The 25,844-nt window shown below is 35.8% G+C and overlaps 1 protein-coding gene across 1 annotated transcript in view; it reads right to left on the bottom strand.

The window, feature by feature from the left end:
- LOC108241435 (zeta-sarcoglycan) overlaps positions 1–25,844 on the bottom strand; it is a 271,208-nt gene that overhangs the window by 112,944 nt on the left and 132,420 nt on the right. The window contains exon 2 of the mRNA XM_017425577.3: positions 11,278–11,487. Within this exon, the coding sequence (XP_017281066.1) occupies positions 11,278–11,487 (210 nt within the window). The remainder of the gene's footprint in view (positions 1–11,277; positions 11,488–25,844) is intronic.

Raw genomic sequence — 25,844 nt, 5'->3', positions numbered from 1 at the left:
TCATCACTCCTCACTGGGTCATTCCTTTGGTTCATGTTTGTTGTTACTACACGCCTTGCCGTGCCTTTTTGGATTTTGTTATAGTTATTGCAAAAATTTTTTTGCTGCCACGCCAGCCTTTTGTTTTGTTTATTTTTTACTTTAATAAATTACTTTCTTTTTGAATGATGAGTCTGCGCTCTGGCATTCGCCTCCGTCTCCCCCGCTACTGACAATTTGAGTCTCTCTCATCTTAGTGAAAAAGTTTAGGCTCCCTACACTTCAGTTCATCCAGGTTTGTGGTATTTGTTTATGGACAGCTCTCTTAATGACTGTTTTTCCACTTGTGCTATTTGTCAGTGTACTTAGTGTTACACACTTCACACATTTTTTTTTTCTGTTCAGTTCATGTGCTATTAAACAATGTCTCTTATTCATTTTATTTGTACAGTCCTTTCCAGAGTAATTCTTCCCAAGGCTGCCATCAGTACTCTAATGTACAAAGTAAAAACACTAAGTTGGGCAGTCTCCATAAACCAAACAAAAATTCAAATCAAAATAAAATAAAAAGGGCTTCTAATAGCATATTCTCACTATAATGTAACAAGAAACAAAAAACACATTTGTCACAGACAAATAAAAATAAAATATTGCCTTTTTTAATTTGGTTTTAGAAATATTGGTACCGGCAATCAGTGACATTCAGGGCTATGAATCTCTAAAAGTAATAGTTCTCCCTAATCTCAGACTTCTGTAGGCACAATTATTATTACAGTAACTATATAGTTCAAGTAATTTTAGAAACATGGGTATTAAGGCTGTCAAGCAAAATCCATTCTATAAGCCACATTCAGCAGGTAGTTGTAAAAAAACTCACTGAGCTCAAAGATTACTTTGTTAAAAACAGAACATTAGTTAAATTTTCACTGATCTCTTTACTTTCATATTATGTTTCCTTAAAGCCCCAAAAGGCAAGTTAGTATTAATCCACAGGTTCTTTCCCTAATTATGTCAACTTTGTTTCATCTTAAAAGCTGAAGTCAAATACATGCTCAAGATAGCAAACATTTAATTGAAATGTCACCTCAGATTTGCTGAATGTTAAAGTCAAACATAACTTAACATCTAAAGAGCACTAAAATCTGTTTGTAATGATAATCACTGACCTAATTGACATTTGATACCCTTGTTGCTAATTTTAAGTTACGACTCAGTCACATATAATAACGCCTTAAGTTAAACATTTCTTGAATAATTCATATGAAACAATTCTGTTGTCTTTTTATGTGTCGGTGTGTATCATGCTTTGTTTTCTGATGAATCAAATCAAGTGTCAGCAGTCTAATTGATATGTCACTTTAACTTATGTGTGTGCGTGTTTGCTTGTGTGTGTTAGCGTCAGATGAGGACAGAGCACTTCATGCTGGACTCCCCCTTCGCTTGAGGTCAGCACTGTTGGTGACAAAGTAGGAAAAATGTGAGTATGTGTGTGTGTGTGTGTGTGTGCGTGTGTGCATAACTGTGTGCCTATCTGAGCAATAAACAACACAGTGCAAATCCAACGAGCCATAATTATGGTGGGTGGCCAACACGCGGAGCTGAGTACAGCAGGTTTGGGAACTCTTAGGAGCACATTTTAACCTCTTGCACACAAACACACTGGCATAAAAAACAAAAGGGCATGCACCTTCTAAGAAAATGGCAGCCATTAAAACTGATATACTGCTTCATCAAATGGCTGCACCACTGATGTATAAGAAAATATATACAGTTATTTTACTTTTATTTGCACACAATGATTTATGGAAGAATTTGTGATTTAGAGAATAACAATTTTATGATAGCAATACTACACCTCAAAGCATTTTTCTGTGGTTATGTGAGGAGTGGATTGTGGCTCATTAACCTCTAATTTGTTTCTGACCCTATTGTAAAAACCTAGTTATGTATGGATTAAATACATACGTCTCTCAATGGTTTGATTACTAATGTTTCAGGTTTTCATTGGTTTGGCAGTAGAAGAATTGACTTAATTAAGATAAAACATAAAATCAAATAGATTTTAAGACTGAATCTCAGTTACAGTTTTTTGTATTTTTTCCTAATATCTTCCCATTTTGTTGTGTTCAGGGAATTTGTAGGATACACAGACTAATTAGAGCACAGTGTGAGGACTATTAAAAACTGCTGATGAGGTTAGTTCCTGCTTCTCGTTCTCTTCTTTGCCCTCTGCCTGTGTGTACATCTGCCCCGACCTGGAAATGGTGAGCTTGTCTTAGTCCACGCTGTCTGAGACTTGGTTTTGTTAAATATATCCAAATTTATATACAAAATATTTTTTGATATTGGTTTTCTGTTCTTAGTTGCATTTTGTTAGTTTCATTTTAGTGTATTAGAGTCTTTATCCTTTTGTGGGGCATCTAGTTATTGTATATTTTGCTTTAGTTTTCCTAAGCCCTCTATTGAAGTAAGTAAAATTGTATTTTTCTTTAATCTCCTGCCTCCTGTACCCCGTATCTGAGTTCATCTTTCAACCACAATCACGTCAAACCTTGACAGTGCCACACACACACACACACACCACAGTACATCTACCAACTTTCACTTCATTAAATGATGCACGATTGTTTTGCAGGTGCATTATAAAGTGTATGGGCAGCTTTACATTATAGATTCTCAAAGTGAGTCAAGAAAAACTAAGATGATCTTATGAAATCAAAATACATTAATATACAATTACTAATAGCATACTATGGCAAAACTGTCAGAAAACATACAAAGGATAAAACCAATAGCCGTAGAAAAAAAATTAACATTTTGTTGAAGTTGTTTGTGTCACTATATCATTTTTATTTGTAATACGTATAAAATTTTTTAAAAATCACCCAAAAAAGGCAAAGCTGAGATTGCCAAAATCTATATGTGACATTTTTGTATCTGCTTGGCCAGTTTTAGTTGTGTGAATCAGCACTATTGCAATAAAAATGCCTGTAAATGTTACAATCAGCAAATGACATTATCCAGAAAATTTAACTTATAAGCAAGTTTAAACCTTGTGTTGCAAAAATGTTAGAAATATTTGGCTGAATGTGTGCAGAAGTCATGTTAGCAAATCTAGTTTGTCTCTTCATTCTCATATATGGCAAAAATGGCTGCTGACAGTACAGTCTGATTTAGAAAATGTCCAAACATGTTTTGAATGCAGGCGGTAGAAATCTTGTGCAAGTCTTAAGCACCATGCAGTAGCAAAACTCCCAAATTAATAAAAGTAGTGCCCAAGTAATGAATGTGTACCAAATCTGTTCACTTCAGTTTGGCATTTTAGGTTTCTTGTAAAATACGCTTTCAATGTATGTTACTAGTCTCTTAGATTGTGTATTGGAATTGAAACAAACAAACCAAACCACATTGCTTCATGCATTCTTTAATGAACACACTCAAAAACAGCCAGAAATCAAACCACACTCAGGGACTGTTTCTGGCAGCCCATCATCCACTCACTTCCACTTCATGAGGCAGTGAAACAGACACCACTCCAGCTCCCAATGGGCCCCATAGGCAGGGGACAGGGTGAGAAGCTGAGCGTGGATGATGGGACACTATTTAAACCACACATGAAAACACACACACACTTACTGATGTTGCTCCCACTCATTCCTTTTTCCTATCTGTCTTCTTCAATGCATCATTTACCATCCTCCATGCTCACCTCCCTCTCTCCAATCTGTGTTTTCCTCACTTCTCTCACCCTCCCACAGTAATCTCTCAGATTAATTTAGTTGTAAAGAAACCTAAAGCCGCACAAGGCTTTTACCAAAAAATATCAACAAAAATCGCAATGCGGCTGTAACAACAACAAGCCACCCATCCACTAATTGAGATCATGTACCCGTTCCCATGTTTGCCTGAAGGAAATGAGAAATACAAAGAGTCTGCTAAACAGCAATGAGAAAATGGTCTTCACAGAGGCTGCTGGATCTCCCTTACTCTCTTCCTTTTAATCTCCTTTAGCAGAAAATATCATGATAAGTTTTGTTGCACCATAGCAAAGGTGGATATTTTCCTATTAGGGAACTAGTAAGGTAGTAAAGATTGCACCAAATTAAGTGAGCTCAGTCTACATGTTAAACTCCACTTTCACACAAACACATTTAAAGAAAAGCAATATTTTTACTGTGCTTTGTTACAGTTTCAATTGAATTTGTGCCATAATAACATTAAAAATAGATATTGGCTAAATAGTTTAGGTAGGAATTTAACAACATTTAAGAAAAGTATTAATATCTGGAGCTATAAAAAAATCTACTGAATAATTAGCTTATGTATTGGGTTACAGTTAGTTCTGTGTGGCCTACGATTTGCAGGCAAGTTAATTTACCAAAAATTCTATGTCTCAACAAGTCAGTGCTGTGGGGAGGCAATCTGAGTCATTACTCTAATTTCTGTTGAGAGGTAGTTACCAAACAGAAAAGAAAAATGAAAGATGTCAACATCAAATGTAAAATTGCCAGCCAGGTGACATAAAGACTAAGCAGTAAATCAAGTGAATTGATGTGATACTTGCTCTTCATTTATAAAAGGAGATGTGACTAAAATAAAAAAGGTGGGGAACTGGGAATCCTTGACATGTTTAGGCAATCCTAAAACATTGCGCGCTGAGTCAAGAAACGGAACATTTTTGCTGACATTGCGCGTCTATCAACAGGATGTCTTTGAAATTAATGAAATTGTTCTTCCTAGCCTCCCTTTCTTACAAACTCAAATGTCTTACCTGTCTTTTCGCTATAACAAGCAAAACAGATGCCATTCTACTGATATCTATGTTCACCAGGGAATGTGGTGCTTAAAATCCTAAATCAGGATGTGATTGTTATATTCAGGGTTCAAAAACAGACACATTTATTCATTTAGTATAATTAAAGATGTTCTAAAGTCATTGCAATATCATACTTGGAGACAATTACCAATAATCACAAGTGCTGCCCATTTCTTTATAGCCTGAATCTAATAAGTTACTTATAAGCAAGATGTGTTTGTTTCTTTTTAATTATCTTTGTATTCTCTTGTTTCAACCATTTTATATATCTGTAATCCCCTTGATATTTAATGGTGGTTTGTTTTTATAGATGTCTTGATTATTGTTTTGTCTTTTAAAGCACCTTGTAATTCTGATCTTAAAAAAGTACAACAGTAAAGTTGTATTTTATAAGAACTGGTCGCCAATCAGCACTTAGATAAAAGCACACACTCATATTACTATCACTCTTTGTGTGAAGAATCTGAAGCGCAGGGCAGACCAATAACACTTTTATTGTGATGTCTAACTTCAATGTGGCTTTACAAAGTTCAACCCATGAATCTCTATTGTCATATTAAATATATTAAATTGCTCTGTACACAAATACAGCATTTTCCTTTTTAAATGCATTTAGCGAGTAAGGTTTGTCTGCTTTTTGTTTCTGGGGTTGAGATGACGTGAAGTATGACGAAGTGACACATTTATTCTGCTTGTTTCAATTCAAATTAGTTTATTTAGCACCAAATTGAAAAAATGAAACAGTTTTCTTTCAAATGGAACTTCATGCAACTCGATTTAATCCAATTCATTTTGACAAAGTCCAGTTTAATCTAGTTATTATTCAATTTGATACAGTTTGGTTCAAAGATAAATCAAGTTACATACAGTTCAATTAAATCCAATTGTTCCAATTCAAAGTTGTCTAATTCTGTCCAGTTTGAATGCAATCAGACCTCAGTGAATCAGTAATGATTAAAATCCAGTTCTGTAAACATTTCTCACCTCTGAACATAATTTCAGAGAGCAACACAGCCAACAAACTAAATGTCTGCATTAGACAACAAATCATGTTAGGAAGTGACAAAATATTGTAAACCAGGTAGTGTTGGGATGGAAAAACACACACTCGCACATGCATTGCACTCTCAAAAGCTTACGCACACACACACACAACCCAGCTATGTCCACACCAGGAATTAGGCAGACTGATTGGTGAGTGACAGCTGAAATTGAATTTCTCTGCAGTGAGGGCCCAAAGGACTCAGATGAAAACACACACACACACGCACAACTGTAGGTTTGAAGACACACCGCACACACACACAAACACACACACATGTTAAAAGGGCTCACACATTGTCAAACATACACACAAATTAGCATGAACAATTGCTGTATAATTGCTGGCGCACACTCAAACAGACACACACACACACATACTCAGCTTTTCTTCTCTCTTGCTGTTTCTCTCTCTGAAGCACAAAATCTCACTTCTATCCTTCTATCCCCACAAGTCCCTGCTCTCCAATTTACTGCCAAAGCTGTTGCTTCAAAAGCAACAACAATGAGAATCTCATCTGGAAACTCCAAACAAAACAAAAGTTTGAGGAAGGCCTTCTTTATACTGCAGCCAGCAAGATGTGATTTAAATGGTGATGATGAAAATGACAATCGAGGCACCTTGGAGGAATCAACTCCTAAGATTTGGATTTAAGATAATTAAGAAAGGAAGTGGTGCATTTGTCTTTGTCTTTTTGCATGTATGATACACCCTTTTGTTTGTTTTTCCATGCATAATCTAATCAATTAAACACTTGAAGTTAAATATTATTTTTTGCACAGAGAATAAATGACTTGAACACACCATTTATGCACAGTAATATGTAGAAAATATGTAATATTAACTTAATAAGTTTAGTAACTACAAAGCAAGAAAATGTAATTGTTTTTTATAAATAACTTTAAATACTAAAAAATAAGTTCTGCATTTTCCAAAAAAATATAAAATTAATGATCTTTTTCAGGGGAATGGTACTAGTCATCTACAAGCTAACAGTGAGCTAAAAAAAAATCTAATTTTAGTACTAGATTACAAAAATATGTTTAAAAGCTCATATTATGATTTTATCTGCCACTTTATTGTGATGGAATAAAGCAAGGTATTTGCGTATTGTCTAAGTGTTCTAGCAATAGTACATTAGGACCCTAACAGTTCCACTATAAAAACCTTTTTAGGATTTTTTAAAAATCTGTACAATCAGTTTATGTCTGATCCAAGCTGTGGAAAATGGCAAACTGTAGGAGTTTAAAAAAGGCAGCTGGACTTTCTTTTTGTTGAAGACTTTGGTTCTTGTCCAAAGAGCTTTGTCAATTGATAAATCAACTGATAAAGCCCTTTGGATGAGCTTTGTACCTCGGGTTAGTTTTTCGTACATCCTGTTTTGGTTGACGATGTGAAACTCAATCCATACTTCCAACTGTAACTGTATTTAGTTCTTATCACCTACATTTCTCTACTACCAATGCTGTGACACCCTCACTTACTGTCTCGGTCAATCACAAACTCACTATGCCCATAACTATTCGTGAAGGACAAACTGCAGCTGCCAACATGCTGGAGCAGTGGGTTTACAAGGAAAGTAGAACATATATTTGCTTGGGGAACTCAAACTATTAATTCATTAGATCTACCCTATCCTACTGGCAAAACCACCATAGAAACATTTCCATCTCCACACAGTATTTGTCAATACTTTGCAAAACTCTTGAACCCCCGTTAGGTTCTCTATTTTTTGCCAGAATTCTATTTTAAAACTTGTTTTGAAAAACAGTTTCCAAGGATTTCCAAATGTGTTTTAAAATTTGCTTGTTTATTTTTCCTCTTAGTCATTAACTGTTCTGTCTTTAATTTCATCATGTTTAAGATTTATTTTCTTTTTTTTATTTAATGAGTTTTTATTTTCTGGTTCTTTTTTCTGGTCATTTTGTGCTTGTTCACACAGCTGGTTTAGGCCTCTTTTTCCCTCACACTTCATCTCAGTTACTAATTAGAACTCCTACACTTTATTAGTCATTGGCTTCCTCAGGATGTAGTTCCAGGTTTCTAGTTCATTTTTGCCAGACTTTTTTTCGTCTGTGTGCTCTTGGCATGCCACTCATGCAACAATTTCTAATTTCTTGTTTCAGCTCTTTGTCATTCTGCTTTTTGCTGCATCTTTGCCTTACTGTAAATTCAAATAAAAGCAATTTCTTTGTTGCACTATCTGCCTGCTAAGACAGGCACAATTGTGTTTTTTTACAGCAATTTACTCTCTGGATTTTGGTACTATGGTATTATAACATAAGACTTTTGAATAGTGCTGTTGACACTTAAATTGTCTCCAAAGGCAATAGTAACTGCTTCCCCATTTTTTTAAGTGGGTGCAAACATATGTTTTTAATCCTCCATTTTGTCAAAATAAATAATAAATATTGTGGAGTAGTTATATTCTACACCCCCCTCCCTCAGGTTTGGGTTGGTCCAACTCAGCTACACCAATAGCTGATGCCTTGGTACTCTGATAGTCAGACAGTGTAAAGCTGTGGAGATGAGAACAAAAAAAAAGTATTTTTTTCAAGGTGTAAACCTGTACTGAACCTATTCTGGCAATGAATCATACAGAACAGAGGAGGATCATTGAGATCATGATCACAGTAATTATTTTCTGCATATGTCTTTCCCTCACACATTGGTCAAAAGTAAGTACATACCTAGATTTAGTTTGCTTTGAGGCTATCGTTGTCTTGTGCTTACCTACCAACATGGCAAAAATATCTCTTCTAGCTGAGACTTGTGGGAACTATGCATTTTAAAAATCCCTTTTGCTCATCTTTTTGACATCAACCAAGAGCTTGTTGTAGATTATTATTTTTGAGCTGAACAAAAGTCTAGGTTAAAATTGGACTAAATATGCTCTAAAAGTAAATGTTTTTTTAATTTTTTTAAATGTCTACATCTGGTTTCATATTTGAATAAATTAAGGCATATTGCCTCGGTTTGTTTAAAAAAAACATCCTTGATGAGATTTGAACCCTGGTTTCCTGCATAAAAGCAGATTGCAATATCCATTGCACCAACTAAGTTTGCACTACTGTTTTGTCACATAATCCGTCACACATGTGTGGATGTATATTTTTAGTCTTATAGGACTCATGCTTTGCTGTAGACTCTGAACTGTACAGTGTGTGTCAGCCTAACATCCACTGGCTTTGCCTCCATGGATGAGTGAAACAGACACCTCACTGAATCTCAAAGGACTCCAGACTGAAAGTTCAAACGTTACATATACACCACATGTAGACAGACAGCCAGTCAACCATGTCTAACTTTCTCTTATTTTTACTCTTTTCCCATCTTAAGTCCTTTTTTTCCTCCAACCTTCTGTTCTTTGTTTCTCATCATTTCCCTCACCAATCTTAATGTGTTTTATCCCATCTCATGGGGAGAATACCGGGCCTTTTTATCCTTTGCCAAGGCAGTAGATGATTGTCACAATACCAGTATCACTCTGGTGCTTTTATGGGATCGTGTGAGTGTGTTTACTTGGAAACAAAATATGCAGAAATTAGACAGGAAATTGATGACTCTTTGGGCAGAAACAAATAACAAACACAATAAATTTAACGTGGATTGTGTGATGAGATACAGCACCGTACCCGTCAAACAATGCACTTTTTGCCCCATGTGTACGCTTCTGATTTGATCATGAAACAGCTAACAGGACTCCTTACCTAGTTTTGCATTAATTTAGGAATGCCACTGAGGGGTACTGCTGCAATAAAATATTGACACAAAAGAAAAGCCAGGTGTTATTTTTTCATCTGTCTTTATTATATTGATATTCCCTATAAATAATAATAGAAGAATTTTCAGAAAGGCATTTTTTTTTTTTCAATCACCGTAGCCTTGCTCCATTCTCCTTATGCACTCACTGTATCATTTTAAATAAATTGCTAAAAACAGCATGGGCTGTTTTATATTTAGTATGATGAAGTATGCATCACTGTCATTCAGTAAAGTGCACAAAATCAAATCTTGTGATGCAGTTCAAGTACTTTTTTTTTTCTTTAAACTTTTGATTCCTTTGACTTCTCCTGTTTTGAGTTTTTTTTTTCATATGCCTTTGTATTTCACATGCGAGTATACAGCCTTTGAAATATCTTCCTGTCTTTTATGCATAATGTCAGCTTGCTTTCCTCAGGCAAATTCTCTGACTGTCCTTCTTCCCTCCAACCCACAATCATTTTCTCCCAATTCCTATTCTGAAGTTGCAGATTGAAGCACAAGGTATGGTGTGAAGAAGCTTAACCAAAGGTTTAAAGGGCTCGAAAGCTACAACATTTGCATATATACTATTAAAGTATAATCTCATGAGCCCCAAGTGCAATAAGCAATATTGGATGTATGGATACTTCAAGGTTAGATGCAGGGGGGAAAAAAAGTGTTAACGAACCTTGGAAAAAGCAAGCAAACCCTAGTTATTCACAATAATAACATACCTGAAAATACTAAAGGATTGAGAAGAATGTCAGCTGCTTTGCATTTAAAAGGAATTATATTAAATTATAAATATTTTTTCCAGCTTATCATTTCCTAAGTTTATCAGGCTCATTTGAAAGTAACCCTTGTCAGTCATCAATGTAAAAAGTAAGAAATATGTGCTGCTGTATTTATTTTCAGAGACATGTATCTTTGATTCCGTTTAATACAAAATTTGAAGCTTTGTTTCTTGTTTTTTTGGAGGCAACTTTGGTGGGTATGTTTCCAGCCAAAACAGTGTTCAGAGAGTGAAACTGTGTGACTTTTAATGCTAAAAAAACAACACAGAAGATGAAAACACAGTTAACTCTATTAATATCAAACATATGAGGATGAATCCACAGTGAGTCAGTTGGTACTCATGTGCTGAAAAGCCCACATAATACTGCTTTTAGCTCAGCAAAATGAACTGTTTTGGTTCCAGTAAGTATTTTTCCCATTCACGGTAAAATGTTTAATTTTTTTAAATTAATGAAATGAGAATATAAAATATCCAGTAATATGAACAGAGCTTATTTGAGGGACAGGTGAATTACTCTGTGTACGTGCAGGATGTTAGAAAGTTCTATTCCATACAAAAGACTTATAGCTGCAATCATCCAAGATTGCAGCATCATGGATAGTAACATCCATCACAAATATTCTTTTAATGTAGCACCTTTCAGCCAATCCAGTACTGTTTTCAGGACACCAAACCTTGCTATTTTGTCCAATCCTATCGTGTCTCCAACAAATGCACAAGGTGCCCTTTGTCACAATGAATCAGCTAATGCAGAATTAAACAGTTAGCACTGTAATAATTTATTGTCACTCGTGGGTTTTATTACATTAACACAAACCCTTTAAACCACTTTCTTTTATGTGAACACAAACTCCTATAACACTTTGGCATTTTAACGACACACACACAGATGTCTCCTACCGGAGTGAAGTTCATGACTTTGAGGATCCAGATGGTTAGCGCCAGGTTGACAATCATGGTGACGAGAAGGAGGAGGATGAAGAAGTACAAACATCTCTTCCTCCATCCGTAGATGCCGACTGCAGGGTAAACCTGGGCACTGCACTCTGACGCACCTCGCTGGTGGAGAGGGTTTGGCTGGGCTGCAAGTATGTACTGTTCCTGGGTCATCTGAAAGGTACAGAAAAAAATAAAAACAGAACAAATTTATTAAGCTGACAACTGTCATATTTATTCAAGTGAGAAAACAAATATATCAGACTAGAAAGACAAGTTTCGTTCACCAAAGTCCTGGAACATATTTCACACATTTCTCCCTTTCCATTCCAACCTACTTTTGTGTTTTTTGTTTTGGGTCTAAAAGTTAATACTTCAAAATAATACAGTATGTTGTTTTTCTCTAACTCTCTTGAAGCTGTCTAAAGAGAGAGAGAAGAAGAGAGATAGAGAGGTCCTTATAACTTTGGGTCATTTTGACCTGAAGGCGACAGGAAGGCTAATAACAAGAGGCCACACGATATAATTTATATATATAAAAAAAATAATAACAGTAAAACATGGAATTGCACTGAACTACACAAAGATCAAATGGAGACTTGCACAAGGCAGCAACAAAATGTCCAGAAATTCTACTCTATTCAGCGTAACCAAAGATAAGAGGAAAAAGAGTAGAAGGTGAACTTTTCAGTTTTTTTGTCATAGAGAAGAAATGGATGAAAAAAAACATGAGAAGGAGGACAAGATAGAAAAGGAGAGAAAGACCAGAAGCCTTTGAGAGTGAGATAGCAGGAGAAGGAAAGGCAAAGAGCAAAGTGTGATAAAAATGAGATTGAGGTGAAGCCGTTAAGTGGAAAGATAGAGCAGCTTTGAGTACTGTGAGATAGGAAGGAAGGATGGAAAAAGGGAGAGAGGATAGATAAGACAGTAGAGAAGGACAGAGTCCATTAGTTGTAGTGCAGTGTGTGGAGTCAATGCTGGCAAGAGATATGGACACTGGCTGCAAGGCACTACTATCTCTGTCCATCGGACTCTCTAACTCTTTCACTCTCCTTACCTTGCTCTCTATACTTAAAGTCTCTATTGCTCCTTTCTTGTACTCTTCTTAATTCACTTCCTATCTCACTTCGGCACTTCTCTCTGTCTTTACCAGTCTCTGCCCCCCTCCACACACACACACACACACACACACACACAAATTATACTTTTATTTGCTGAAATTGCATGACCTTAGCCCCTCACTGGCTGTTGATTTTTCTTTCCTTAAACAATGTTATAATCTCCATATAGTCTCACATGATGCCAGCAAGCCTTGACGGGGGAAACAAAAATGCTGACTCTAACCTTGCCTGCAGAAAAAAAAGGAGATGCAGACTTGGCTTGATATTTATCATTTTTTCCTCCTTTCAGGAGGAGTCTAAATCAAATATCAACCCGTTATCTCTGTCTCCACAGGGGTCCAGTTTCTCATACAAAAAATGCAAAACCCATGCTGTTTAAATGTTAAAGGTCTGGAACAGAATAAAGCAAAGAAACACACAAAAAGGCCCTCAACAAGGTTTATTAAACAGGTCCTTTAAAGGAACCTTTATGTAAAGCAAAAGTATATATTCAGACTTCAGGTTTAATTTTACATATTCTTTTGAATAGGATATTGTGTGTTTGTAAACTTAATTGTGAGTTCATTGCTGTTCAGTGTTGCAGTGAAATTTGAGAACATTCCAGTTTTTTGAGGTGACAGTGCAAGTACCAACTGATCAAATTAATTACAGTCACACAACAGCAACACAAGTTATACCAGAGCTTGCAGAGTGTTATATCTGCATTGAAATTATTTTAGAAATTATACATAAATAAACAAATGAATAAATACTTCATGAATAAGAACATTTTCAACAACAAAAAACCCTGAAAGTCATTTAAATGAATTCTTTTCACTGAAATATTTCAAACAAAAACAAACATTTTCCTTTCCTAAATAACTTTTTCTCTTTGATTCTTCAATATTCAATAGAATGTTCAGTTGTATTGTGCAAATTCATTAAGGATCAGACTCCATTAGATCTCATCATGGTCTTATAACCCCAGCTGGTGCAACTATTTATCTGGTGTAGGAGATTTTACATTATTTATTTAGTGATTGTCAAGATTGGATGAAGTTGTGGTTTTCAATGAGGGGAGGTGTTTCTAAATAATGCAAGTATATATAAAGGAGGACAAACTAATTTAGGCCATTGGAACAAAAACGTTACAACTGTTTTGATGAGTACAAGCAATGAAGTAAGACTCAATTTAAAGCCTATAAGAGTTTGGAATTGTGTATGTTGTGTATATCATCACAAATATTATCCTGACTGCTAAAGTACAATCTAGCGTAACTCTGGGTTTTCCTTTAATTCCAGCAGCCATTTTCTACCTGAATTGACCAGATATACTGACTGAACTGTGATGAGACAAATCAAGGTGAAATGAATCTGATTTACTGAAGGTCTAATTATCCAACACACATACAGAGGTACACAGGAACATTTTGGACTGGTTTAGGAATGAAGCATGAATTCAATCAGTACATTGTATAAGCATGTACTTACTGTAATGTAATTGAGGACAAATAAAAAAAACAGATTTGCATCGGCTTTGATACATGTTACAATTTTTTTTTTTTTTTTGGACAATACCAGAAAAATCTGCTGTAAATGTTAATGTAGAACCAGCTTTCAATATTTTGATCAAAATGTAATCCGACCAATTTCAATGTGAGCACAATGTAGAGACAGAATATGTATTATTGCTGAATGCCAAGAGAGATTAATGTTTGTCAAGTAGGCTAATGGATTATTATTCTTTTACTTCTTTTTCCTGTGATGATACACAGATATAAGCTCAAATGAATAATCTTCTTTGCTTTTTGACAGATCTTGATCACTCTGATTTATGAATTGATGAGTATTGATGTAGTATGGGACACTGGAATGATGAGCAGATTATTTTCTTTTTGTAATAAAACTCAAGAGTGTGTGTTGCTCTGCTGACATGTTTCCAGGGTGTGTACCAGAGTTTTCTGTGGTGACCTAGTAGAATGCTAATCATTTTCCTTCAAGCATAAACAGAAAGAATCAATAGGTGCACAGGCCTATCTTTGTGTGGACTGTGTGTGTATGTTTGTGTGTTAGTTTTTTAAAATGGGACTTTCTCAAGAGTAACAATGAAAAGTGGTCAGAGATCCTGTGATATAAACGGAATGATGTCATACCTCTCCTGCACTGTGTGAGGCCTTGTTTGTCACCTTTCAAGCACTCTGATTTACAGTTAACGACTGTGCCAAAGAGTGACTCTTAGCCATACAGTATGTCTGAGTTTCTGTGCTTTGGTGTGAGCCTAGTCACTACAAACCGGAACTTTGGCAAAATATGTTTTTTCTCTGTTCAAGCTTGTCTTTCCCCAAAGCAAAAAGAAAAAAAAAGAAACAAATAAAACAGAAACAAACTACTAAATTATTTTCTTGAACCAACTGGCTACTTTTGATGGCAGCCATTGAACTGATCCTCAAAGGCTTGAGAGACCAGTGACCAATGTCATATTTGTCATATTTTTTTTATAATATTATGAAATCAAAAAGCCAAATAAACAAAAGCACACTCATGATAAATATCTTAAAGTGTCTTATTTTGAAAATGTTCAAATAATAACACCAAAATAATAGAAATCCCTTTCTGAAAGTTTAACAATTTATTTACTGGTAATAATAATAGTTCTTGTCTTTTGTCCCTGATGAGACCCTTGGCTGGACAAAGTAAGTCTCAGCATGTTATGATAATTTTATATTAAAATTTTAATATTTATAGTTTTGAAACAGCTGTTTTTATTTTCCTTAAGTATTTTTCTCATCTTGCTTTTAGGATTCCTTCTGCTTTCAGGACTTCTCATCACTTTGTTGTTAACTGATCCATTTTCCTTCGTCCCTTCTTCTGTCCCACATCCATCCATTCTTCCGTCCTTCTTCCAGTGCATTTCTGAGATTAAACTGACAGCCAGGTGATCAATCAGTCCCATTGGTGGACCATAGGCTGGAGGCCCAACTCAGAATGACCCAACTTTATTAACATAATGCCTTGACAGCCATAAAAACAATGGCAACAAGAACCACATCACCATGGAATGGTGACATCTGTCAGTTTAAAGAGTTTGCTGGAGCTAAACTACTTAGAAACAAACATTTACTTTTTAGGGGTGCATTGCTCTCCATGTGTGGTTGGTGGTTTGAAACTACAAATAAATAAACAAACAAAAAGACTAAATATGAAATATAGAGCGTAAAATATGACGGAGCAAAACTTCCTGTAAGAATGAAAAAGACCAAAATGATTTGAATATGAAATTATTATTTGCAAATTTAGGAAAATAGAAATGAAACGCCAAAACACTCATTTGTTTTAAGCAGATTTGAAGCTCAGCTGTTTTTTTAAAAAGTAGACTGCAGCAAGGACATAGATCAATGAGATGAAAACGTTAAAAAAAATAAGGATAAATAAAAAAGAAATGAGAGAAGAAAGGAGATTATGTTGGTAATGAATCCATGTGCTTTCTTCTTTCCCACAATATCCAAAACAAGATGCAAAAAATCAACAGTTTTCTTTTTATTTAATTATGTAAAATGTCAGATTTTGAGAGGTGTTCTTGGAAAACTTTGTCGAAAATACTGTCTTTATGTTTCAAGGAGCCCTTTTCACACAAACGGGCTCTCGAAATCTATTAAGGGTATTCAGAAACATGCCCCTAAATAGCAAATCTTGAATATTTTTCTTTTTCTTTATAAAAGATAATGGCTCATTTTGTTCAAGCCTAAAGTAGTGATAAATATTTTAATGAAGGCAAACACAAAGCATGCCTTTTTAAGTGTTTTTAAAATTTGCATCACTGTCTAGCTGTGCAATTTTCTGTACATTTCCTGAACGGTCAGGTTTAACTCGGTGCACTCGGCAAACAAAGGAGGATACCGGAGCGAGGTGTGTGCTGCCTGACAATTTATTGAAAGATAAATGTACAGACTGCTGGATGAAGATGGATTTGACATGCATGTACGGATCGGCTTGTAGTGAGAAGATCAGAAAGCTTGTGGATTTATTTCACAAGTAAAATCCATATCAAAATGTAGTTACTATGAACACATACCTGAATTTTGTTGTATATGAAAAGAGGGGTGGGGGTGATAAATGTATCTGTTGGTTTGGATTAAAAGCTATGCTTTTACTCATCAAGTCACTGTCAGCATCATTTCTTTGTTTTAAAACAGATATAAGTTCTCTACAGCTAAATTTTTAGGTCTATATTTGATATTTATAAGGTGAACATTGATGAACTGATGAATCATGCAGTTTTAGTCTCATTACATCAATTGCACTTTGAAGTAAAAAGGTCCATGCTAACAGGATATTTATTCCATCAAAATGTTAATGTCAGTGCTGTTTGGCTTCTTTTCTTTCCAGCTGAACAAAATAACAATTACTATTTTTTTTTTTTTTTCATTTTTCTTCATTTAAGCAAAGAAATTGTAGGCACCGATTGTTGCTTTTGTAAAATTAATGCACTGCATTTTGTGGCTAATTTCTGTGCTCCTAGAGTCCTGATGAAAGATGAACTAAGAATTGCAGCTTTTTGTATCCTTGAAGTTGTTGTTTTAAACAACACAAATAGGGTGTGCTTTCCTAAAATAGCTACTTCTTAAAATATTATTTTGGGAAACCACATGCCTAAATGAAACATAAATTCTCATAATTGTATAAAGACCATCAGAACAAAAGCTACCCAAATAAAAAGAAAAAACAATCACATTTTCTGAAGAGCAGTAGATTTGCCTTTGTTTAACAGGCATCACACAAAAGGATGTGATCTCCAGTACTCGCAGTAAAAAAATAAAATAAAATCCTTTGGTGTTTTTTTTTATGCATCTGCATTTGTCTTTCATGTGTTTGTGAGAGAGTGTTTGAGCCACAGTGATAAAACACTAAGCCAACAGAATTGGGAGAAGTCTCTCTTGGCTGTAGGTTGTTGGTTTGGACAGCCTGCCATTCTTCTCTGTCACTGTGAGCACTCAGGTGTTCAGCCAGTGAATGGATCACACAAACACACCTAGACCCACACAAACATTATACAGAACCGAAGCACACATAGAAAAAAATAAAAACCAAAAGAGCCACATAAACACATGTACGAGCAGAGAATCCCACAAACTGTACCTACACAAGGCAGCAAACAAAAAAGAATACTGTTAAACACATACACAGGATTCACACTTAAAAACATATTATATTCAGACACAAACAGGGCTTCTGGGCAGAGAAGTGTTCACCATTCCGACACATTTAAACAGTTCTCCTGCAGGGCCAATGCAAAAAGAGAAGGCATAAAAATACTGCTTTTCCTCTGTTTCTGTTTTATCTTCTAATATTATTTTATCTTCTTTCCGTCTCACACGCTCACACATAGCACATGCCAGCAAAAGCTGCTCTTGTACAAGAAAAGAAACAAACAATCAAACAATTGTGATACACAGAGACGAGACAAGAAGACTAAGACGACTGCAGAAGTAAGGAGGCAAAAAAAACTAAGAAGCTTCACAATGTTACAGTAAAAACAAACAAAAAAAAGGGATCACATGCTGCTGTGTTTTGGGTGTTTTAGGTTTGCATGTCAACCAAAAAAAAAAAAACCCAAAAACAAAAGGATAAAAATGCTCCCAAAATTAACACTGTAATCAATTATATCTAATTGTAATCTTCATTTTAAATAAAACGGTCAGGGTTTGGGTTTATATTGTGTTTTCTGTGTTTTGATTATTTGGTTCCTGTGTTTATCCTGGTCTTGGTTCAGTTCTTGTTCCTCATGTCTGTGTTTCCTGCTACATTCACTCCTCCTCAGTCAGTCTCTGGTCTTCCTGCCACGCCCATCTCCACCTGCCTACAATTGTAATCACTCACCTGTGCCCACTTCCCATCATTATCCTGTCTTTAAAACCTGGTCACTTTCTCCACTTACTTGCTTTGTTGTAGCTTCTCGACGCCCCCTGTGTCCTGATTTCCTCTTCCTGTTTAGTTCCTAGTTTAGCTTAGCTTAGGTTTTGTTTGCTGCCCTGTCAGCTCTTTGTTTTTTGTTTCTAAATGAATTAGTTTATTTTCATCATGAGTCTGCACACTGGGTTCGCCTCGTTCGCCCCACACCATGACAAAAACTGAAGCTCATTCGCTTTTGAAGGTGAACACTTTTTATCCAGGAAAACTGAAGAAAAGACTTGTCATTCAAAAAGCTTCTCGTAAAGCTGCTGTACCAAATGACAGTCAGTAGGGATAAACGAAAATAGATCAGCAAAATAAAGTTCTGGAATGAGATTTATTTATATCAGCAAGAACAAAGATCCATAGAAGAACCAATGGGACAACCTACAAGTTTATTTTGTTTCTTTCTGTGCTGTACACTAACCTGTCCTTGATCCAAAACTAAAACTTGTGTTGTTATCAGAGATTTAGACAAGCAGCAGGCTGTTTTTCTTTATTTTCAAGAATGATTTCCCCAATTTAAGTCCACTTTCCTGTTCATCTGATGTTAGCTTTTGTTGAAAAGCTGCTTTGGTACAAAAGTGACTGCTTTACTATTATGTCTATTTATAGATGCTCCAGAAAAGTTGTTCTCATTTGTCTTTGTCTAGATTCATCTCCAACCACTGATGTCTTTCGTTTGTTCCAGACCCACGAGACTAATTAGTGGATGATGGGGAATGAAAGTGAGAGAAGAGTGAGATACAGTCAAAAAGCGAGTGGATAAAAACAGGTGAGGAAAAAAAGAAATCCTATTGATGGTCATCAGCTTGGTCAGTGGGGAAGTTTGCTCACTATGGAGCAGCTGTCATCTAATGCAGCCTTTATCAAATCACACGCTGCTAAAAAGACTATCTACCTTAGTGGGTAGTCGAAGGATGAATGGGCTTGTGCCTCAAAATGGTTGTGATGGTTAAAAATTGCCCTCTTTTTGCCACTCTCACTGTAGAGATAAGCACTTGCTAAAACCTTCCATTAGAAAGTAAATTGCACATAAATGAAACAAAAGGTTTACAATAAAGAGTTATATCAAAGTTGTTTTCATTTACATAGTCACAAACAGGAATAAACCCGACAAACAACATATTGTCATCTAACAACCCAGATAAGGTGCAATCATTCTAGCTCTGCTGGCACTTCAAGCCCTTTTCATCAGGATATAATATGACGCAGTTACTTTTAAACATTTATGATTTTCCTACAAATTTCAGGTGGATCTGCAAATTGTTGTAATTGCTTTAAAAATGAGAATACTTGTATGACTTGAGCCACAGTGATTAAAATATGGTGGGTACCAGCTCCTCCACAACCTGGAAAAGAACAGCGGGTAAAAGAAAACAGATGGATGATAAAATTGGCTGAAAATGTATTTTTCAGCACCTTTGACAGCCCCAAATAACTGGGGAAGAAGGAAGTTGTCACAGCACTAAAGCATAATGGCAGTAATTGGATTGATTTAACAAACCCTATTAATGAAATCGTTTACGCCATACTGTACCCATTCTTTAGCTGCATATGTTAGTTTGTGTTGTGTGTAGATCTTTGTAAGATCTTGAAGGTGCACCTCTGTTATTTGAATTCTCATACAGCCCTTTATTTGCTTTTCAAATATTGTCTGCTTCTCATTCTCACTCTTTGTCTCACTGCCTTTCCCCCCTTTTCTCTGGCATACAAGATTCCACTGATTCAGTGTCTGTCAGTCAAAAAGCAGACTCTGTTAAACACTGCCAACACCAACAACAGAGATGAGCTCATTTCCACCCTCTCTTCATGAACAGATAGATGGAGAGAATAGTGAAAAAGAGCTTGCTGCTGATGCAGTCTCTTTTTATTCTGCTGATTTGAAAGTCACAACAAAAGCTGAAGAGTGACTGTTGTGTTTTCTGGTGTTGCATCGAATCAATGAGATGACTTTTCATGCAACAAAATTCAGGTTGCCATTTCTAAAATATGCATTTTACTTTGTACAGTTTGGACTTAAATATCAAAACAGACAAATAGTTAACGTTGTCATTTAAGCCCATTTTCGCGTGCATACTTGAAGTCTTTTTATGTATACATCTTAAATGTCAACCTTTCTGGTTTTTATTACACGCCAACCTTTTTTGAAGTTTTCTTGAGAAATCTTCTCAACAAAAGCCTTTTTTATCTTAGTTATACAGCCCACAAAAACATGTCAACTCTCATCTCTGCTGTCACATGCAGTGAATGTTTTTATTGAAAATGTATTACCAAACATTTTGTAGGCAAAATGAGTTTTCACTGTGCTTTCTCGCAATGCAAAGAACAGTAGTGATCTGTGACAGTGTTTTTAAAAGGGACATCATACTTCAGAACCGATTGGAATGATGAGCTGAGAGGACGGAAATGTGCGCTGGAAGAGGAGTTTATTTAGACAAGTCTGTGTGGGAGTGGTGTTGCAGTAGAGAAGATAAACGCTGTGACTTTGAGAAAGGGACACGAAAATAAGCGATTCTCTCTCCCACTGTGTTATTTCTTAGAGGGGGTAAAACTGTGGCATAGACTGCACTCTGTTTTTTTGTGTGTGGGGATGTGCATGAGATAGCAACACTCAAGAGAGGCAAGTACAGGCTGTAATCACATGAGGGAGAGAAAGACGATTCCCAAGGGCAGTCATGCTGTTAGGAATGCGATGGACGCCTGCTGTAAGTGCATCACATGTCTACGTGTGTGTGGTTGTGCGTGTTTGTGTGTAAAGGAGAGGAAGCGAGTCAGACAAAGATGGAAAGATAAAATATATTTCCCAGTGACAGAATCAGAGCATCAACTTTATGACCCTGCTTAGTGAGCTGGCCTCCTCTATCACATCCACTCAATCGCTATCCTCAGCAGCACATATGCTTCAGTTTTTGGTGCTTATGCTGACTCTTTAGAACACGTGTAAGTTCTTAATTTCACTCACAACTTTTATTTTCAGAATTTTCTTCCTACAAAACAAACAACAACAAAAAAAAAACTATATGAACTTAGTTTTTCTATAGCTCACTATTGTCAGAAAAACTTCCACAAAGGGAGAGTGCTCTTTTTTTTTTCTCTAAAAAATAGTTGTGTTATTTCTGTTGCCATGAAGATTCTTTCACATCAGCTTTCTTTTTTTTTCTGTGTTACAATTGTTTTTTTCAGCTTAGCTACAGTTTAGTCCAGCACTTCAGTGTTTACATCTAACCCCAGTGCCGTTTTATGTGGCTGAAAAGCACAGCAGCAAGGTGGGAGGAAAGGAGAGAAGTCACTGAGTTGTGTTTGACTAAATTATTTGATTAATAAATCAGTATTGTTTCGTTTACCTCTGTATCGTATCCTGTGTCTTTTATAGCATCTGTGACCTTCATGTAGAATGTCTGGCACTGGCCTGGTGGTTTATTAGTAAGTTCTTTACCATCTGATGACAGAGAAAACCGAAACTGAAGCTCCAGCGACTTTAATTTCCAGGCCTGTACAGATGTGGTATTACAGCTGCTGCACAGAAGTCGTACTGAAGCGCAGCTGCATTGAGGTAAAACCATTGACTGTATCAGATCGAGAGCTTAGAGTGCCAGCTACTCCAATACCAATCAACAAAATGTTTGAATCTGTACACCATTTCAATTCTCAAAACATCCCTATTCAAAATGTATAAGTTTGTGTTAAAATCAAAGCACACTTGATTTTGCATCTATCTAATAATTAGTCCTAATAAATAAAAGATTTACATATTTTTTGGACTTATATGCACGTCTTTTTTGGATTCATACCCACACTTGTCTTTTGAGCTTATACTAGTTTCCACTTTTAGCCTTTAAAAAAAACACTTTACAGCCAACTGTTTGAAAAACATATTCACAATGTATTGCAGTAATTAAGTTACACCCCTCTCCCCCAGCCAAAAAATACTTTTGTATTTGAGGTAAAGTGTTTACTTTCTTTATTGATTTCTATTTAACATAAAGCAAAAACTTAGACAATAAATGACTACAACATTTACTTTGAAAAGGAAAGACTTCTTTCAGCCCACTTTCTTTCTTACTGTTACTTTATGACATCTTCTCTCTTTCCTTTCACTCCAATTCTCTGTTGCCATCATTCACTGTTCTTTCATTTCTTTTTGACCTCTATCCTAATTGAGTTGTGTGTTGTCATGCTGGCAGTCCTCCTCAAAGCTCTCTTATAGTTCTGACCAAAGAGTGACTGTGTGAGTGATGTGTGTAATGTATGTCCAGCAGTCTCTCATGTCCAAGTCGCTCTGTGGAGCACTCATATATCAACCTTTGAGCCCTGTGCCACATAATGGAATGAGGAGTGACTGGCTGACAAAGCAGGCATGAAAGAGAGTAAGAGAAAAGTGTCAGGAGATAAGGAAATTACTGACGGAGAGACAGGCAATTGACTGTGGGACTCAAATTCAATCTTTCACTCTTTCATTTCTTTATTATTCTTTATGCCCTTGTAACTGCACACATTCAGGTCCAAAAAAGCATCTCTGCAAAGCTTTTGTTATTCCAACACGTTCTATTCTTACCCTGTGCTTCACAACTCTTTGAGCTTTTCAGCTTCTTTTATCTCTACAAGGGTAAATGCTGTAATCATTATTCTTTCAAGCTCAAATTATTGCTACCTTTAAAATACTACTCATCCTTTTCTCTCTTTCATAGACATACTAACTACTTTTTATTGTGTTCATTTTTTTAATTCCCAGGAAATCATCTAGGACATGCCACTATTTTTGGTGAAGTACAAGTCAGGGAGAAGAATTACATAAACAACAACCCTCTTTAAAGAAAACTAAAACACGGATATAAATAGCATTTTATTTTTATACTTTGAACTTTTTGTGAATATAAAAAATGTCTATAAACTTGGTGCACACAGTGTGTCATGTAAGTCAAGACTCCCTTGCTTTCTAATATTTTGTAAAACGACTCTAAATCAGTGAATACCACATTTGCTATTGTATTCCTTAAATAAATTCCTGTGAATAAACATTTTTATTTGTGGTTCACATTCATTTTAATCCAGTTTCAATTTTAAAGATCTTAATCATGTTTTAATACCAACTAGGGACTTAGGAGTCAAGTAAAATATAAAAGACCTGATTAACCTTATGACTGATCAAAGGTAAACACAGTGGAAATATATATACATATATAGGTTTGATGCATTTTTGACACATAAGCACAAACATCCCAGCATATACCTTGTGCTATATACAAGGAATTTTATTCAAAAACAGCTTTAACCTCTACTGAGTGTTTTGGTTTAGGTTTTAATACCAATGACATTTCTAAAAAAAAATTAAGGCGTCAACTGCTGTGTACAGCTTTTGTGAGTTTCTTGTGAATAGGTCAGCAATTCGGTCAGAGCTGAGTTGCTGGTTTCAGAGCTGAGGTGGAACTATTGCCAGATGGATAGAAATACATTTGAAAAAGCAAAATGAACATAGAGGCCAATGAACAAACAACTGTACTATTCATTCATTCTGTATACTTGCTTTAACATTTCCTACATTAGGGCTGGTGTGAAAAGAGGTCTTTTGCACGGCTAACAGAGTCATGCATTCAGAACTACTTACAGATAATCACCAGTTCACTTTAATAAACCAAGTATCCTATCACAATATTTTAGAGTGTAAGAAGACCAAAACATTAAGTAAAAATCCCACTCAGGAACAGTCAAACATGCAAACTTCAAGCAGAAAGACCTTTGAAATTGCCCTAAAACTAAACATTTAGCTTTTGTAGTAACTGACATTATTTTGAGTTTTGATCTTTTTTTTTTCCTTTTGACTGAGTGAAGAGATTTGGTAAACTTAAGAAAATAAAGCTCACATTGATTCAAACATTCAGTTTAACAAAACCAGATTCCAATTCAATGCTTAAAACATCTACATTTTTTTTTATTTATCAAAAGCTGGTGTTATAGTCTACAGCTCTAAAATATGCTATATATTTATTTAGTAGACTGATGTCTTCATTGTGGGCCTCATTTTATTGCATGACTTAAAGTTCTAATCTTGTTTTGAAACGGCACACATCTCAGCGTTGTGGTCCTGCTTATATGATCCTCTGAAACAAATCTGAGCAAAGTTGACAAAAACTGCCCAAAAGCCCTTAAAAGCCTCCCTGGCAGAGTCGGGGATACACACATTTAATGAACATGAGCCATTCATTAAAAGAAACTTTCTAAGTTCACAAGCATACTAATTCAGCCGTGGAAGTGGAGATAATTAGATACCTAAAATCAGGCAACAGTGTAGCAGCAAATGTGAAAAGCTTATCATCATCATTATAGGCACGCTGAATGAACCTAAAATATTCATATAAACCTCTTTTTGTGAGAGATAAGTGTTCAGACTACATGATTAGACAGTAAAATTATATTATAAAAATTGTTAAATAAATCTGAATTATAAACAACTCCCTGCCCGATCCACCAACCAGGCTGAATTAAACCGAGAAAATCTATTTCTATAAAAAAACCTTCAAGACTTAAGGGTGGAATTGCATTTTTTAGGCGTGAATATTGGTAGTGTCATCGCTTGTGTCATCAGCAAATGTTCCACTGGATGGAATACTTGTAAAATCTTTCACTCCAGCTGATATCTTGAGAAGGTAATGCACAGCTACACAAACTATTGCACCTATAAACACACAAACAGATACACAAACACAACAGACTGATGCCTTTTCTGCTAGCCTGCAGCATTGACCTGTGCCTGCTGTTACCGTGGTGATATGATTTATTAATTAGTCCACTGTTTGATTGGCCTGTCAAAGGACAGATCTAATGTGGTGCAGTCCTTGTAGATGAGAGAGAGGAGAAAAGGTTTTGTCACTGATGCCAATTACCTCTCGCACAAACAGACACAGATGAGATAAACTGTGGCCGCAAAGAGGAGCCCATACACAATAATGTCCTACATGTAGCAACTCAAAACTGTTGACCTGGAACATGGCTGATTTGTTTGGTCCAAATCTGAGATCACGGCAGATGCTCTAGGCTGTAACAACATGATCTGGCCCCAAAAGGCCACTGGTTTAGCAATAATTAAACAACAATGCCTGGCTGAGGACAAACAGTGATCCACAACTGTGAAGAAGAGAATTTGACAAAGGGTAACCTTTTTGAGATGTTGAAACCTACGAGTTCAGTCTACAGTAAGACACTGCAATTAAATTACAGAATTTAGGATTCAAATAAATCTACTGGCAGAATTACAAATGTTTCACTACTAAAAGAAAACAAAACAAAGCAAAAAAACAAAAAACAAAACAACAACACTGTCCTGCTAAATCCACAAAACTGCTGCACCATGCATTCACACAGAATGGCCAAACCAAACACAGGAAATCATTCTGTTGTGTCACAGCAAATCATGTTCACAGTGAAGCTAGTTTAGTGCAACTGACTCATTTATAATTCTTTTTTGCTATTTAAAGTAGTCCA

This window comes from Kryptolebias marmoratus, linkage group LG3 (genome assembly GCF_001649575.2).
Source record: "Kryptolebias marmoratus isolate JLee-2015 linkage group LG3, ASM164957v2, whole genome shotgun sequence".
Classification (NCBI taxonomy): domain Eukaryota; kingdom Metazoa; phylum Chordata; class Actinopteri; order Cyprinodontiformes; family Rivulidae; genus Kryptolebias; species Kryptolebias marmoratus.
Note: the sequence above shows the minus strand (reverse complement) of the source record. Positions and strands in the feature narration are given on the sequence as shown.